Genomic DNA, 16837 nt, shown 5'->3' on the forward strand with positions numbered 1-16837 from the left:
TCGTTCCACAAATAAAGGATTAGGACATGAGGGAGGATGGCGTTCCAGTGCGCCTTCGAAACTTTCCATCTTAATTGGACCACACGAATCGAGTTTACCAATGGATAAGAAATTTGTGTCTGTAGGGGGGGTACTGTTTAATTTAAATCATATATGAGAGACATCAGAGCGGGGCTAGGAGAGGAAAGTGTGAGGAAGCGGGAAGTCTTTGGAGAGAAACGAAACGCCGCGTGGTCAATGCGGTGGCGGCAGATCGGAGGCGGGACGGAGGGTACCCCACTCTCCCCTGCATGCACCATTACACGCCCACTCGTTGCTCCGCGGGCTAATTGAGATAAGCACTGCATGAATGAGATTTTGATATATAAAAGTCAATGAGTGGTTGATGCATAGGAAAAGAATATATTCAAAATTTGCCGAATCGTTCCGAATTATCTGATTCCAAAACTTGAAATGAAATATTGGAAAAGATGGAGGAGGAAAAAAAAGATAAAAAGAAAAGAAAAGAGAAAAGATGAGGAGATTCATCAGGACAGCCAAGACTGCTGTTGTGGATCTCCACTTTAGCTTCCGCTAAATGTATCCTCGACGCTGATCAAACTTTAGAAGATGGATCAGATCAGACCATATATTTACAAGAGACTCAAAGGCCACCGGACACGCCATGTTGAACTAGAAGCATTAGCTGGATCCTCGGTTTATGATCTAGGTATTCACCTCGGCTCTGGATGAGCTATTTAAGCTCGGCCATGGCCAAGCTGCGTTTTCAAATCTTCATTAACAAAATTAGCCACTATGTCAAATTAGAAAAGTCCAGATAGAGAAGAATTCTTTCACGATCGAATTTTTTTCAAAAAAAAAAAACTCTCTTCAACCTAATCTACACGCAAAATTTGGAGGACAATTGAGACTCTGAAATGTGTACGACTCTGACTCCTCCCTTATAAATAAAGGGCATAGAGACCCTCAAAATAAGTTCTCTATATCCACTCTCTCTTTCTCATTATTCTCTATCTCTTGATTTGAGTGTCGGAGGATCTTCACCGAAGAACACCCCCAGTGAGAATATTTTGTAGATTCTTAGACGAAGCTCCAACAGCAGTATCTTGCCCACCTTTATCTCAGTTATCCGATCTCAGGTCCAGAGATCAAGAGCAACAGCTGCCAAGGCCTTCAAAGCTCTATTCTTCTTTGGAGAGAAAAAAATTAAAGAGAGATAGGGGAGGGGGAAAGGAGAGAGGGCAGAGAGGCCGACGATGGCAACTAAAGGGCCACAAAGCCCTCCGGATGCCGAATCTTCCTCCTTGCCCTCAATTAGATTAAAATAAGGATGATTACCCTTATTTCGATTGCAGTTTAATTTTTTTATAACTCACAATGAAGATTGAAACAATAGTAAATTGCCTTTGTTTTAATCCGACTAAGGATGGAAAGGAGAATCCAGCCACAGCCCTTCGACGACCATCGTTGGTCTCCTCATCCTCTCTTTGTCTCCCCCTCTCTCTTTTCTCTTTCTAGTTCTTCCTCTCTGTTAGGATTTGATGCCTCGAGATTCAGCGCACATTGAGCCGACAATAAGATTCGCGATGAAAAACGGAGTCCAACGAGATCAAGATCACCTGAAACGGAGCTCGGATGGAGGAGATACGAGCTTTTGAAGTCGGCATGAGAATCGAGGCGGCGGAGGACCGCCGGCGACCAGCGGCGGGCTGCAGCGGCGCGGCCGCAGGCGGTGGCGCGTGGGACGTGGGACCCAGGCCCACGCGGGATGCGCGACCCAGGCCCAGGCCCACGCGGGACGTGCGACCCAGCCCGCGCGGGACGCGCGACCCAGGCCCGCGACCCTTTGCCCTGGTCCACCGTGGACTGGGCGGTCCACGGCGGGGCCTGTGGACCACGTGGGTGTTTCTCACGTATTTCTCGTGGTCCACAGCACTATTTCGTAGATCGGAGCGCGATCCGACGGCATGGGTGGCTCCCGATCTTGATCCAACGGTCCAAGGGGTTTTTTGGCTTGGTTTAGGACTCCTAATCCCTCTCTAATCAAGTTTAAACCTAGTTTTAAAGCTTTAAAAGCCTGTGCGTGAAACAGAGAGGCAGTGGATCGATTTTTTGCGTTGTACGAAGTCCGTACGAACCCAAGAAGAGAGAGGGAGGCGAGAGTGCTGAGAGAGAAGGAGCAGGAGGCTCCTGGACAGCGGTCGCCAGGCTCTTCAGGGTTTAGGGGGTCTCCAAGAGAGAGAGAGCTTTTGTGAGGGAAACTTCAGGTGAGAGAGAATTGGGTGTACAAGGGTTGAGGGTGAAGTCTTTCTTATAAATTTTTTTTTCATAGTGAAGTTTGCATGCCCCGTGGAGACGAGCCCTTTTGTGGCTGATCCACGTATTTTGATTGTTTTTCTTTTTATTTTGTTTCTTCTTTCTTCCTGCTGCATCGCATGGTACTGAAAGGATCTTGGAAGGTGGTGTCCTGGCCAGACATCCACCCAACAAGTGGTATCAGAGCAAGGCGGTACAAGGATGCAGATTGCAGTGGTGGTGAGCAAGACTGAAGATGGAGAAAACAAGAACAATCAAGATGGAGATCAACAAGTTCGATGGTAAAAGCAATTTCTCCTTGTGGCAGGCAAAGGTGAAGGACGTGCTCATCCAACAGGGGTTGATCGATGCTCTCTTGTGCGATGAGAAGCCGACCACCATGGAGGTGCGGGATTAGAAACGGCTACAGATGCAGGCGGTGAGTACCATCCACATGTACCTGGCGGATGAGGTGGTGATCCATGTGCTGAGCGAGACTTCCCCGACGGTGCTGTGGTCGAAGCTCGAGGAGTTGTACATGGCGAAGTCTCTCACCAACACTCTTTTCCTCTGGAGGCAGTTTTACCAACTGCGGATGACTGAGGGACAGAGCGTGCAGGAGCATCTGAGCCACTTTCAGAAGATCCTCACCGACCTTCTCAGCGTTGGTGAGAATGTTGAGGAGAAGACCAGGGCGCTGGTTTTGCTGGCGTCGCTTCCCCCTTCGTACGAGTCCTTGGTGACTGCTCTTCTAGTGGGGAAGAGCACTATCAAGATGGACGAGGTCACCGCGGCGATACTCCAGAACGAGGTTCTCAGGAGGGAGAACCCAGCTTCGAGCTCAGGTGGTGATAGCTCAGCTTTGGTGGCTTCTGGAGGAGCAGGAGGCGGTAGACGGAGCGACAGAAGATCGCAACGAGGGCAATCCAAGTCCAGGAGGGACTTGAGCAAAATCAGGTGTTACCGGTGTGAGGAGTTGGGGCATCTAGCCAGAGATTGCCCTCAACTGAAAAATTGAACGGTGGCTGCTATAGCGATGGCCGGCAGCGATTTAGATGGAGATGTCCTGGAGATATCTGACGAGGTATCTACTTCTTCCCAGCAGTGGATATTAGATTCTGCATGCCCCTATCATGTGTGTTGCAGAGAGGAGCAGTTTGACTCCCTGGAGAACAGTGAGGGCACTGTATATATGCCGAATGGATCGAGCTGTGCGATCAGAGGCATTGGGACGATCAGCTGGAGGACACATGACGGTGCAGTGAGGAGATTGGGGGAGGTCCGATACATACCCGATTTCAGCGGAATCTTATCTCACTTAGCAGACTGGATTCGAGAGGCTACAGAACGGTAGCTGATGGAGGAATCCTGAGGGTGCTACACGGCGATAGGATTGTGCTGGAGGGAAGAAGGAGAGCAGAGGATATTATTACCTGGCAGGGAGCCCAGTGCGAGGTGGAGCTTTGGGAGCCAGGTGGAGCCCAGAGCGAGGTGGAGCTCCAGGAGATGGATCGGACACGAGACAAAAGACTCGGGAGGATGAGAGGCGACGTCGCAAGGTGAGATTCCTATTGCCGCAGATGATGCCCCGAGCAGGTCTCAGGTCAGGAGGAGCATAGCATACGATGGAGATGGGATCGAGCAGCCTGGCTCGACTCTCATGTTTGCCCATCCATGATCAGCAGGCGATTGCCCCAGGGCATGGGGGCGCAGAGATTCAGAAGCTCTCGGAGTTTGGAGGAGGCCGAATATCGAGTCGAGGAGGAGATTGTTAGGATTTGATGCCTCGAGATCCAGTCCATATTGAGCCCACAGCGAGGTTTGCGGCGAAAAATGAAGTCCAACGAGACCAAGATCATCTGAAACGGAGCTCGGATGGAGGAGATACGAGCTTTTGAAGTCGGCATGAGAATCGAGGCGGCGGAGGACCGCCGGCGACCGACGGCGGGCGCCAGCGGCGCGGCCGCAGGCGGCGGCACGTGGGACGTGGGATCCAGGCCCACGCGGGATGCGCGACCCAGGTCCGCGCAGGACGCGCGACCCAGGCCCAGGCCACACGGGACGTGCGACCCAGGACTGCGCGGGACGCGCGACCCAAGCCCGCGCGGGACGCGCGACCCAGGCCCGCGACCCTTTGCCCCGGTCCACCGTGGACCGGGCGGTCCACGGCGGGGCCTGTGGACCGCGTGGGCATTTTTCATGCATTTCTCACGGTCCACGGCACTATTCCGTGGACCGGAGCGCGATCCGACGGCATGGGTGTCTCCTGGTCTTGATCCGACGGTCCAAAAGGTTTTTTGGCTTGGTTTAGGACTCCTAATCCCTCTCTAATCAAGTTTAAACCTAGTTTTAAAGCTTTAAAAGCCTGTGCGTGAAACAGAAAGGCAATGGATCGGTTTTTTGCGCCGTACGAAGTCCGTACGAACCCGAGAAGAGAGAGGGAGGCGAGAGTGCTGAGAGAGAAGGAGCAGGAGGCTCTGGACAGCGGTCGCCAGGCTCTTCAGGGGTTCAGGGGGTCTCCAAGAGAGAGAGAGCTTTTGTGAGGGAAACTTCAGGTGAGAGAGAATTGGGTGTACAAGGGTTGAGGGTGAAGTCTCCTCTTGTAAAATTTTCTTTTCATAGTGAAGTTTGCATGCCCCGTGAAGGCGAGTCCTTTTGTGGCTGATCCACGTATTTTGATTGTTTTTCTTTTTGTTTTGTTTCTTCTTTCTTCCTGCTGCATCCGTGGTACTGAAAGGATCTTGGGAGGTGGTGTCCTGACCAGACATCCACCCAACACTCTCCCTCTCTCCTCAAGTCATCCAGATGCTTCCATGGCCCTCCAACGGTCACCATCAGTCTCTCCACTCTCTCTTTCCTTTCCTTCCTCTCTTTCTCCCTCTTTTTTCTCTCTCTGATTTTTCTTTTCCCCTGCTCTCTCTATTGTATTAGTTCGGGCTTGGAATGGAATGACATTGGAGCATACCGAACCGTACCATCAATCAATTGGTATGAGCCCTGATACTAGCATAGCAAACCATGATTATATTATATGTCATGTGCACTTTTTTTAGCATGTGAAGAATACTTTACAATGACATGGTTGTGCACTGTATCAATCACCGTATATTTTTTCTCTAAATCAATTAATGTATGGTAAATGATGCTGTATAGGAAGAAAATACAGTGATTGGCATGGTGCATGGCCATTTTGGTGCATATAGTATCGAGTATAATATCTTTCCATATGAGAGTGGAATATTGTGGAAGATAGGTAGTGGCGGAGAGTAAGAGGGACCAGAGGAGGCCAGTACTGTCCCTCCAAAAACTTTTAAAATACTTATTATCTATATATTTATATATATGGTGGTCCTTCTAATATTTTAGTCTTACACACATTACGAGTCCACTAATTTAAAAAAAATTATATAATTAATTTATATATTAATTTTTTATTGAAAATAATAATTTTTTAAAAAAAATAGTTTTTATTTATCCTTTAACTCTTTACTTATTCTTCAATCTTCAATGTAGAAGAGATTATTGAGATTTTTATACAATCAAAATTATTTTACAGATAGCATAAAATAATATTTTTGGCTTATCTTTATTTATATATAAAATTAAATATTTATTAATATTTTTATAATATTTTTAAATATATTATATATTTTTATTTTATTATTTATTATAAAATATTTTATTTAAAAAATTATTAATAAATTATTATTTATCCTCCTAACATTTGATGTCAGGCTCCGCCGCTGAAGATAGGGTATCATTTCACTTCTGTATGCTTTAATTTGCAGAGGAATGAGAGCATCTCCATGGGAGATGGGCTTAGTTGCCAAAACACATGGAAGCAAGGTGGAAGCAACTCCATATTAATGCCAAAGCTGTTAGTTATTATCAATGATTGGTGGTCTTGTGGTGCCAAGCGGCCACCAAAGCCACAGTTGTGAACCACTGATGAGAGAGGACACAGATCAGAAGCTCCAACATGAATTCAGCATTGCAAAGCTCCACCCCGGCCCGTAATAATTGGAAAGGCAGCTAGCAATGATCTGTTTGAAGATGCCACCACCGTAGACTCAGCCTTGAGATTTCGTGTCCAGAAGGAAGAAAGACAAGAGGACGGGCTCGGCAAAGATTCCAGACCGTTTTTAAGTAAAACACAGTTAAGCATCATGTGATCCAGAGTTTCGAATTCCCAGCAGCACAGGGGGTCAAGATTCGGGCCTTTCAGGCTTTCACATTCTTCTTAGCAAGGATCGATCTCTTCGGCGGTTAATATTTTGTCATAGAAGCAGTACAGCCAACTGAACAGTTTGACCTTCTCCGAAACGAAAAGTTTCCAAACCGTGTACGAAGATCTTCGTAGCAAGTGTAACAACTCGGGACCTGATCACCTAAAAATACTAGCACGAAAAAATTATTTGGGCTCCTTTGTCTTGTATACATACTCAACGTCTATCCAATATATAGCCAATATATGCCTAAATACTTGCTCGCAATGGTCCTACATATTTCTTCTATTTCGGCCATGGTATCCTCATCATGCTAAGACTTCAAATTCATTCAAATCAAATCATAAATGCCCCAATTAGTTTATAAGCAGTTTAAATAGGTCCATATTGTAATATCTCCTAATCTATATAAGCCAAGTATGCTTTGGTGGTAAGATGAAGAAGACGGGTGTCTTCTTTTGCTGGTACAGTTGGTCCAACAGATTCCACACGGCTCTGGAAGGCGGCGTGGGCCTCAGCTTGAGGCCCCATCTGGACAGGCCTTACAGAGGTCCGACTTGGGCCTAGCACTAATTCTTGTCGAAACCATCTTCCCAATGTTTTGGGGAGGCAATTTTCTTCACATGTTTAGTAGAACATAGCTTCCTCTAAGATGCTCTTGCTTTGTTCATATAGGTCATTCCACTCGCAAAATTGGACTTTTGAAAATAGCCCAATAAGAAGTCTAAATATATTAGTACACTATAAAAATTAATCCGAAACATCAATACTACAATCCTCTTTCCATGTCCCTCTTCAGACTTTGATTGCCACTGCAATTAACTTGGTAGTTCAGGATGAACAGCATCAATACTAATTAGAATGATCAGATAATCTGAAACATCTGATAGTTTAATTAATCATGAATCAAATTTTTATCTGCCATAAATTTGGATTACTTAATGCTGCTAAACTTGGAGCTCCTTTTGGACGCAGGCGCATTGGCCGTTGATACATACCACCCAAGCTCAAGTTGCACTCTTGTGCTACCTGTCCCCTAACAACTACCATCATTCTTCATTATGTAGATTTAACTGTAGATTTGAGTGCGAAACTATTAATCTGTTGTGATTATAAAAAGGGAAAAATAATGAAATCATTTAGAAGCTGAGAATTGAGAAGCTTCTTATCCGCCTCTCTCACTCAGTGTGAAGTATATTCTTTGATCCAGAAAAATGAATTCAGAAGCTGCTTCTGTCTCCTCCATTGTTTCCTTGTTAGTCGTTCCATGGATGGTGGAGACAGTACTGTTTTCCGATGAGAACCAGAATTTGATCAATGTATTATACATGATGAGAAGATGAGAAGTTTCTCTTCCATCTCTCTTTCAGATGCAGCAGAAAGTCTATTTCTTATTCCAGAGAATAGAACAAAAGTTTTGGTTCTTGGCCTCTTTTGATTTCATGTTCACTCCTTAGAGAAGTAAGACATGATGGTTCATGAGTAGCTATAACTGAGATTACAAATTACCTTCTTTTTATCCATGGATTGGGACCACTTTAAGCCGACAAATGATGGTGATGCTTACTTTTTCATGGACAATGACACGAGTATCAACCTTGCGCTTAATTAGTTAAATTACACTTCTACCTCGATTTTTTGGTCTAGTTGTAAGATCCCACTAACATTATTTATCAATTAATGAAAGCTAAAGCGTGGATATATAGTGCGTATATTCATCACATTGATATGGTTTTTAAAGCATAAAATAACTACTTGCACCTAGACACTACGATCCTGAAGCTTATAAGAACTGAACCTATACCAGGGTGCACATCCCACAGAACAATCAAACACACTTAATCAAGCTCAAGGAATCAAAGGAACTTATTTCTTCGAAGAGCTCAATTAAATGCAAAGGAATAAATACTAAGATGTTTCTTACCCACTTGGCAAAAGGTGCCAAATTAAGGATAGGTTAAGACGTAGAGATGTTTGTGGGAGAAGGTAGGTCATTTTCAAGCTAGCCAGTTAAGGTTCTAGAAGCTTGTTTCACACCCTTCATTAGTTGGCTCACTAAAAGCTTAGATATGGTTATAGTTGGAGATGGTGATATTATAGGAAAGGGTGGCAAAAGGAGTCCTCCGCCCCACAAGCCGACCCAAACCCCACCAACAAACTTGAGGTGCAGTATTTTATGTGGAGTACTGCTTTGCCTACCACTAAGTGTGCCCCGAATGAGCATCAAACCTGGTTTTTGTGCTCCATACACAAGGGGGTAGGTGATTCATGGAAGGCCTTGTTGCCTATTTTATTCCTGGCGTCTCGGGGTACAAAAGTGACTTTCCTTTTTACATGCATGTTGCAAAGGCAAGCTAAGCCAACCTCAGTAAAATTTGTCAGATAATGTCAAGCAGCTTGAATGTCAATGTCACCAAGGATGCAGCTTTGCATATTTCTAGAACAAGTTTTGAGTGAGGGGTAAGAAGAAGATCCTTTTTGGTTGCATCTTAACTTATGGAAAAATTTAGAGTCTCAACTAACTTCAAACCCAGGCTTAGATGGAATCCTAGTACTCCATGACTCGTGATAACGTGTAGGCACTCTAATCTAACTGCTATAGAGCTTTCTTGACAAGTCATGAGCTTGGTCTCTTTTCATGGACTTATAGATAGTGGTAAGTTTATTCATTGGAAATTATAGGTCCTATCACATCAACTTCTTGGCAGGTGGAGATAGAGAAGGGGGAGAAGTATACTAGATTACATTGCAGTGATGGCTTCCACTACGTATAGTGTGTGGATATTTGTTTCTGTCTAATTAGATATTACATCTTAAAGAGTTCATCCTTGGTATGGCTAAAGCATCTAACCTCTGAAGGATTATTTGCATCATCAATTTTGAATTAAACATGTAGGGATACATCAATTTTTTCATAAGCAGTTAAATACTAAATACTAGCTCAAAATTCATATGATTGTACACAAAATCATGCAAAATTACCATTTCTTAATGATTTTCAGTACAATAAAACAAATATTTTGCTGCTCCACTTTGTACTAATGGTGCTTTCTGAACTCTGAAGAGTTACAAGACTTCACCGACTAGGCTGTTAGCCTGTCACTTGGGCTCTATTAAAAAAAAAAAAAAAAAAAAATTATTAAAATGTGACATGGCATGATTTCTGGATATATAGCAGGTGAGAATGTAGCCTTCAAGTCAGTAACATATGCACCATGTTTCACCCTCCGTGGGGGAAAAAGTTCCAGCTCAAATAGACTTGCATGCAGGAGAAAGGTCACTGTTGGGAGGGCAGCCTTGGGGCCTGTCTCAACAAAACTGCACTACCCAGATAACAAAACAAAAACAAGAAAGCCAAACGATATATATATATATATATATATATATATATATATATATATATATTATATATATATATATATATATATATATGGTAGCTACTCTAGAGCCATCCACATCTTATTTTATATATAAGTCGAGCAGTTTATTTAGTTAAATGAGATTAATGAGAAACAAACAAAGATCAGTTATGGCGTGACACTCGATTTAAAAACTTTAGGAACACCCTGCGCTATAAAACTCTAGTCGTTGTGGATAGGAACTTTACACGTGTCCCCGTGCAAAAATAGATGCCATTCTCTGGCTTGTCGCCACCTAGACTTGCACTGCCAACCTAGGGCTTTCATATTTTAATGAATGGGTGGTGAGTGGCCGGAGTAGCAGAACAAATTTTCCTAAAGAACAGAAGACGAAGGCCTTTTTTCTGTCCTTGTGGTGCAACCAATTAGTTGTCTTAGTTTCTAAGACAGATCCTATCCACTTTCCATAGCCTAAGAAGAGTGAGAGGCAGGATAGAAAAGAGTTAGCAAGAGAGATATATAGTAAGATAGCTTAGATCCTACTACTTGTCAATTAGAAAACTTATTCTTTTAAGAGAGAGAGAGAGAGAGGGAGGGATGGCCAGGAATGGCCGTATCTTCTAAGGCATGCATGAGTCCAAGTGCCAGAGCAATTCTTCTTAGAGCATCCATACAGACCTAAAATTAAGTTTATCTAGACGACTATTTTAAAAGGACCTTTAACACAAACAACATATTTTTCTTGGGAGCCAATACCTTCATGTTTTCTTAAGATTAATTTCAACAATAGTGTATAGGACAGAGGTGCTTTCGATGGATCGATTTTTCTTATTTGGATTGCTAATAACTTTCTTATTATTGTTGGTGGGTGAAGAGTTTATGATACTACAGGTCGAATGGCGGAACTATATGCTGTGTGGAAAAGATTTATATATATATATATATATATATATATATATATATATATATATATGCTCCAAATATTTTGAAAGCCTCTCATATCTGTTTAGAGGATTATTCTTTGATGGTTACCAGGTGGCTTCGAACTTATCATCTTTAAAAAATAGATCCCAATCTTTTTATTTAGGATTGTTGGTGATTGAGATATACTTTTATATATATATATATATATATATATGCTCCAAATATTTTGAAAGCCTCTCATATCTGTTTAGAGGATTATTCTTTGATGGTTACCAGGTAGCTTCGAACTTATCATCTTTAAAAAATAGATCCCAATCTTTTTATTTAGGATTGTTGGTGATTGAGATATACTTATTATTTTTTTTGAGGCAATATATATATATAGGGAAGCTAATAATATAGTTGATTAGATAGTATCTGTTGCGGTTGCGGATCAAGAAGTCGAATCTCTGTATACGTGAGGTATTGTCTGCTTTGGCTCATGATCATCTTTGAGCTTCAGTGGACCTTCGTCATTTAGAGCCTCACGATTTTGTCCTTTAAAAAGTGTCTCATGTAGGAGAGAAGATTCTAATCTATATAAGCCATACTCTTTTTTGACTCACTCTAACCGATGTGGGACCAAAAAAGTTCTCTCTACACCATAACAGTATCTTATGTGGCCAATCATATTGGAGCTATATTACAGGATGTAATAACAGATTTTTCTCCTGAATTTTAAAATATCCTGAATTTTGACTTTATGGATGTATTTTAACTTTATGGATGTATTTACACATGGATGGTATAATATATCCGATTTACCGAGAGAGAGAGAGAGAGGCTAGTGAGGAATAGAAGATCCATGCATGACTCCTCAGAGAGAGAGAGAGAGAGAGATGCTAGTGAGGAATAGAAGATCCATGCATCACTCCTCACGGTGATGCTAGGAAAAAATGATTGATGGTGCAATAAAAGATTCCTGGCGTCCGTCTAGGTGGCAGCATACTGGTATAGCCACTTGGCATGGTCGGCAGAATGGTTAGTCCAGCAGCCCATTCCTGTATGGAGAGGTCGAGAGAGAGAGGTGGTGGTGGAGCAATCGGTTCTTTTCTAGTCCCGCCGTCCAAATCAGTCTCTCTCATCTCCTCTTCTTTCTTAGCCACCCCACGCGCAATCGATGGCTATGTACGCTCTGTCCCTTTCTCCTCGTTCCCACGTATTTCTATATATATATAGCTCGACATCTTCTTCTTTCCCACATTGCAGACCTTGGGATTTCTCGACGCACATACGGTACTCTCATAAACCAAATACGATACAGCACATACTCCCCCAAACTTTGGCACTCCCGTGAGAGTTACAGTTACATTGAGGCAGCGCGAGATCTCAGTTCTGGGTGAGTACTGCCATCTTTAGTGCATGCTAAGCTATGTAACTTCGTGTATGAGGATGTGTTGCCATCTTCCCTGTGTTGCAAAATTAAAGATACAGGGGAGGGGAACTGGGGAGAGAAGTAGGGCACTTGGAATGCATGGTAATGGATCCTTGGGTTCCCTATGCGTTTGTTTTATGTTTTCCCTTCTTCTTTGTTCTATGGTCAGTTGTATCCTTCAATGCGTACATGTTTGGTTTTTGTGGAGAATGACGATGGACAGGAGAACAAGTCCGAGTGTGCTTCTTCATTTTTCCTGGCACATGTATAGTGGATGATGCCTTTAGCTCTTTCTTCCTTTTTTTTTCTCTTTTTCTTTAAAAAAGAAAAAAAAAAAGTAAAAGGTAAAAAAATGAAAAAACGACTGCGGAGGGAGTTGCTATTTGAAAGCATCCTAACCATGGATTGCACTCAAAGAATCATGGATATGCCTGCAGCTCAAAAGTCAATTTTCCTGTCTACCTTTTACCAAAGCTTTCCATAATGTGTGCTTGTGGATGTTTTACCAAAATGAAGAAACGTGTGCTCGTGGATATCTGACTGGCGTCTAAAATAACATAACACTCATTAGAGTTAGGAAGTAAGAAAAAATTATGTTATTGTGAGAGAAGAATCATGTATGTTCTTCCAACACCCATGCAGTTAAGGATCCAATGTACAGTACAGTTGAGAGTCAGCAGATCTAACAATCTAATAAAGGTTTATTTGGGCTTAACTTACATTAAGGTCTCGTTCCAATAATTTTATATACTACATGGATTTTGAGAATCTAGTATTATGGGCAGTGGGTGTGAAGTCATGTTGGGCCCACATCACCATCTCCATCTAACTATAATTCTTGGGTTTCAGGTCACTTGACCATGGAAGTGGAGTCTTGTATTCCACCAGGGTTCAGATTCCACCCCACAGAAGAAGAACTTGTGGGATACTACCTCGCAAGAAAAGTTTCCTCCCAAAAGATTGATCTGGAGGTCATTACAGATATAGACCTCTACAGAATAGAACCATGGGATCTGCAAGGTTGCTGACTCTAACATAGTAAGATCATATACATGCCTACTTGAACGCCTTGCTAATTGCTTTCTTCTGGTCTAATAGACAGGTGCAACCTTGGTCATGAGGAGCAGAAAGAGTGGTACTTCTTTAGCCATAAAGACAAGAAGTATCCAAGTGGAACACGCACTAATAGGGCCACCTCCACTGGATTTTGGAAGGCTACAGGGCGGGACAAGGCTGTGACATCAAAATGTAAAATTATAGGGATGAGGAAGACTCTTGTGTTTTACGAAGGCCGTGCACCCAATGGAAGGAAAACAGATTGGATCATGCATGAATACCGCCTTCAGTCAAGTGAAAATGGTCCTCCTCAGGCAAGTTAACCAATCCATATTGATATTAGATGCTAATATTTAATGAAGAAATTATTAATTCTTGGCTGCAAGTTTACTTGAAATGAAAAATCTCGACTTCAATCGCTTATCTTGAACTTATTTGATGAACAAGTACACAAATGCTCTCAGTTGTATTCCCTTTGAACTTATACTAATATTCCAGTCAACTTGATATACATTTTGTGGTTACAGGAAGAAGGATGGGTTGTATGCCGAGCATTTAAGAAGCAAAATACCAGTCAGAGGCAATGCTTCAACACTTACAATCCTCAATACTGCATTAGAGATCATGACTGCTATGGATTAGAAGCACTTTCCGATGCCTGTACGACCACTCGTTTGGCGAACTCGATTGCAGCCCAAACTTTTCATGAGCAATCATTTAGATGTGAGATGGAGCTTGGATTTAGACAGGCCCACCTTAATCATGTCCTTGAGATTCCATCACTGGATAGCCCTAGTCTATCAACAAATTTAGCTGTGAAGGAAATCTTTGAACCTAGTATTGTGGCTAATGAGGACCATAGTGCCCAAAGAAATGATTTCAGAGGACAGTTCATTGATTGGAAAGCATTAGACAAGTTGCTCGCGTCCCAGCTAAATGAATCATTTGCATCTTCTAACTCAAATGTGCCACTAATTCCTCTGGATTATGACATAGATGCTCAAAACCAAGATCATTTTCTGTCCTTCTAAAGCTAGTATCGGTGACTTCGGTTGACACAATGTTTTCTGCTGGCCGATGGTGATCTGTAGCAGTTGCATATCATCTCCAGAAACTGAACAAGAAATAGAGGAAAAACTAATAATGAAATCAAGTGAAAATTAGGTAGACAAGCTTTTGACTTTGTAGTTTGATTTAGTCTTCCGCTTTCAAGTTCTTGGAGAAAAAGGAACTCCTTTCTTCTTGATAACTCTACCATAGTATGGAATTGTGAAGCTTTGGGTGATTTTTTTCCCCTTCTTTCTCTGAGCTAGTATTATGAGTTTTCCAGCAATAGTAAAATAATCTCTGAGGTGATTTTCTTTTCTTTTCTTTTCTTTAGTTCTTGCTGTAAGGTACTGGTCCTAGAACTCTTTTCTACTGTACGTTAGGTTAGCACTAATTGTGCTATACTTATTCCTGGAGATGCAACGAATCACAATATTTGTTCATGTGTGTGAATGTATATCCATCTGGTGTAATACAATGAGATTATTTTTTTAAAAGAATGATAAAATGAGATTGGTTGATGAACAGTAAGGTGCTTAATATTGATGAGCAGATAGATCGACACCATTTCGTAGGGTCATGTTCTGAATCATTCATCACCATTCAGTCCATTCTTCCCTTTATTGTAATAAATTTTAAATGCAGGGAAGTTAAATTTTCTTAATTTTCCACTTTCCACCTTCACGTTCCCGATGCATTAATGCAACCATAAAGTCCAACTTAGGATTGGAGTATGCTGATGCTCTGTTCTTCATTCCAAATCATGGTCCTACATAATATATTTCCTCAGTTTTATGAACATGTCACATTTGCTAACATCATCTCATATGGATTTAATCTTCTGCACGCATTGTTTTCTTGAGTGGAAAAGGAGGAAGGGAAGTGCTGCATTGTTGTTCACAATCATTGACTTTATTCTATTGCAAATTTCCATCTCATTCACAATGCAAATCTTAAAGGCAGTTCATCATTTATTAACCAAGGGGCAGATTAGAGAGAGAGAGAGAGAAGAGAGAGAGAGAGATTGAATTATTGAACAATCACCTGTGCAGCATTTGTTTTAGAATAATTTCTGGAGAAAACAAAGAGTTGCAGGAACTAAGAGTAAAAAATTACATGGCTGATTGCTCTGTCTTTCTATTCCAAAACAGAAATCTGAAATCATCAGTTCTTTTTTGTGGGATGAGAAAACAGCAAGCATCATTGAGCTTGCACATAGGCAGGTTGCAGTGGAAGCCAAAAGCAGGACCACCTATAAACAATCACAAAGCCCTATCATTGTACAATCCTGTAAACCATCCATACGTGATTCAAAAGCATTCATGTTTTGGGACCAGTCTGCCCAGAATATGAAGGACTTATATGTGAACATGATTCCTAAATCCTAGCATGATTGAGTTAAGCTTCACCACAGTTGCTTACTGTGATCACCTGCATCCAACTTTCCTGTCACCCAATGGTAATTGTTTAGTGGCTGAAGGAACTACAACATATTGAGTTGTCGGTTGGATTGCTACAACCATCGCCCATGCTGAGATTCCCATTGATGGAATAGACCCCATTGGGCGGCTGGAAGTGACAGGTACAGAGTTGGCAAATCAATGAAATGCCAAAGTAGATGGTGAGTTAGTGCTAGTTGGCTGGAACGCAATCATGTTGCCCCAGAATTCTCAACAAATCTAAAGAGATCATAGTTGAGCTTGATGTTTGCTGCTGCGGTTAGATCATTTTGGTTGATGTCATGACGATGAGTTAGTTCCAGTTTATGGATTAAAGATTTTGAGGCCAATGCTTTCTTCCTTGAGGTGGGGCTCCGGTGGAATGGACATATTATCAATGACATTATTGATGGATTTGGGAGTAAGTGATTGGCAATTTAAATTATACCAATTATGTGCAATCACAGGATAATCTACCAGAAAAAAATAAATAGAGAAATATAATTGGTTAACTTGTCAACGTCAACTTTATCGTTGTGGTAATTCTTAATATGTATTTGTTCTGAGATTCTGGTTAGGAAAATGGCAGGTTGCTTGATCTGTTTTGGAGGGATTAAGACATCAATTATAACAAAATTACCTTTTGACAACAGAACCTATGCCATACAACATCGAGGGCACATTTTGTCTATTCAAAATGAGGTTAAAGTGAAATTCTCTGGAATAAAGATGGCAACAGGTTAAATATGGATCGGACCGGCAAATAACCGTACCCATCCTACAAGTAAAAACTCTATGTCTATATCCGCCTTGGGTTAGATGAAGTAAAGATGCAGGATCGGATCGAATAGATAAAAAAATTAGTTGGATTGGATCGAGTCGGGTCAGATATATGCAAATATTATAAAATAATTATAATTTTAGGGAGATACAGATTAAGGTTATAGTGGATCGGATTCAGGTTGGGACATACCATTATTCATGTTCAATATGAACTACTTTGAGTATTTTTTTCTTTTTAGAGCCCATATCCATCTCGAGTTTTAATCGGGTCAAGTTTGATCGGATATCGATGGG

At 41.9% G+C, this 16837-nt stretch overlaps 1 protein-coding gene across 1 annotated transcript; it reads left to right on the plus strand.

Moving 5' to 3' along the window:
* The first annotated feature begins 12055 nt into the window (after positions 1-12055).
* On the plus strand, positions 12056-14517 carry LOC105051873 (NAC domain-containing protein 37). The gene is made up of 4 exons (XM_073243592.1): positions 12056-12182; positions 13068-13238; positions 13317-13592; positions 13806-14517. Exons 2-4 carry the CDS (start codon positions 13079-13081, stop codon positions 14303-14305), a joined length of 936 nt encoding a protein of 311 aa, XP_073099693.1. The 5' UTR covers positions 12056-12182; positions 13068-13078; the 3' UTR covers positions 14306-14517.
* The last annotated feature ends 2320 nt before the right edge of the window (positions 14518-16837 follow it).

Source organism: Elaeis guineensis, chromosome 9, assembly GCF_000442705.2.
Source record: "Elaeis guineensis isolate ETL-2024a chromosome 9, EG11, whole genome shotgun sequence".
In the NCBI taxonomy this organism is placed as follows: Eukaryota; Viridiplantae; Streptophyta; class Magnoliopsida; order Arecales; family Arecaceae; genus Elaeis; species Elaeis guineensis.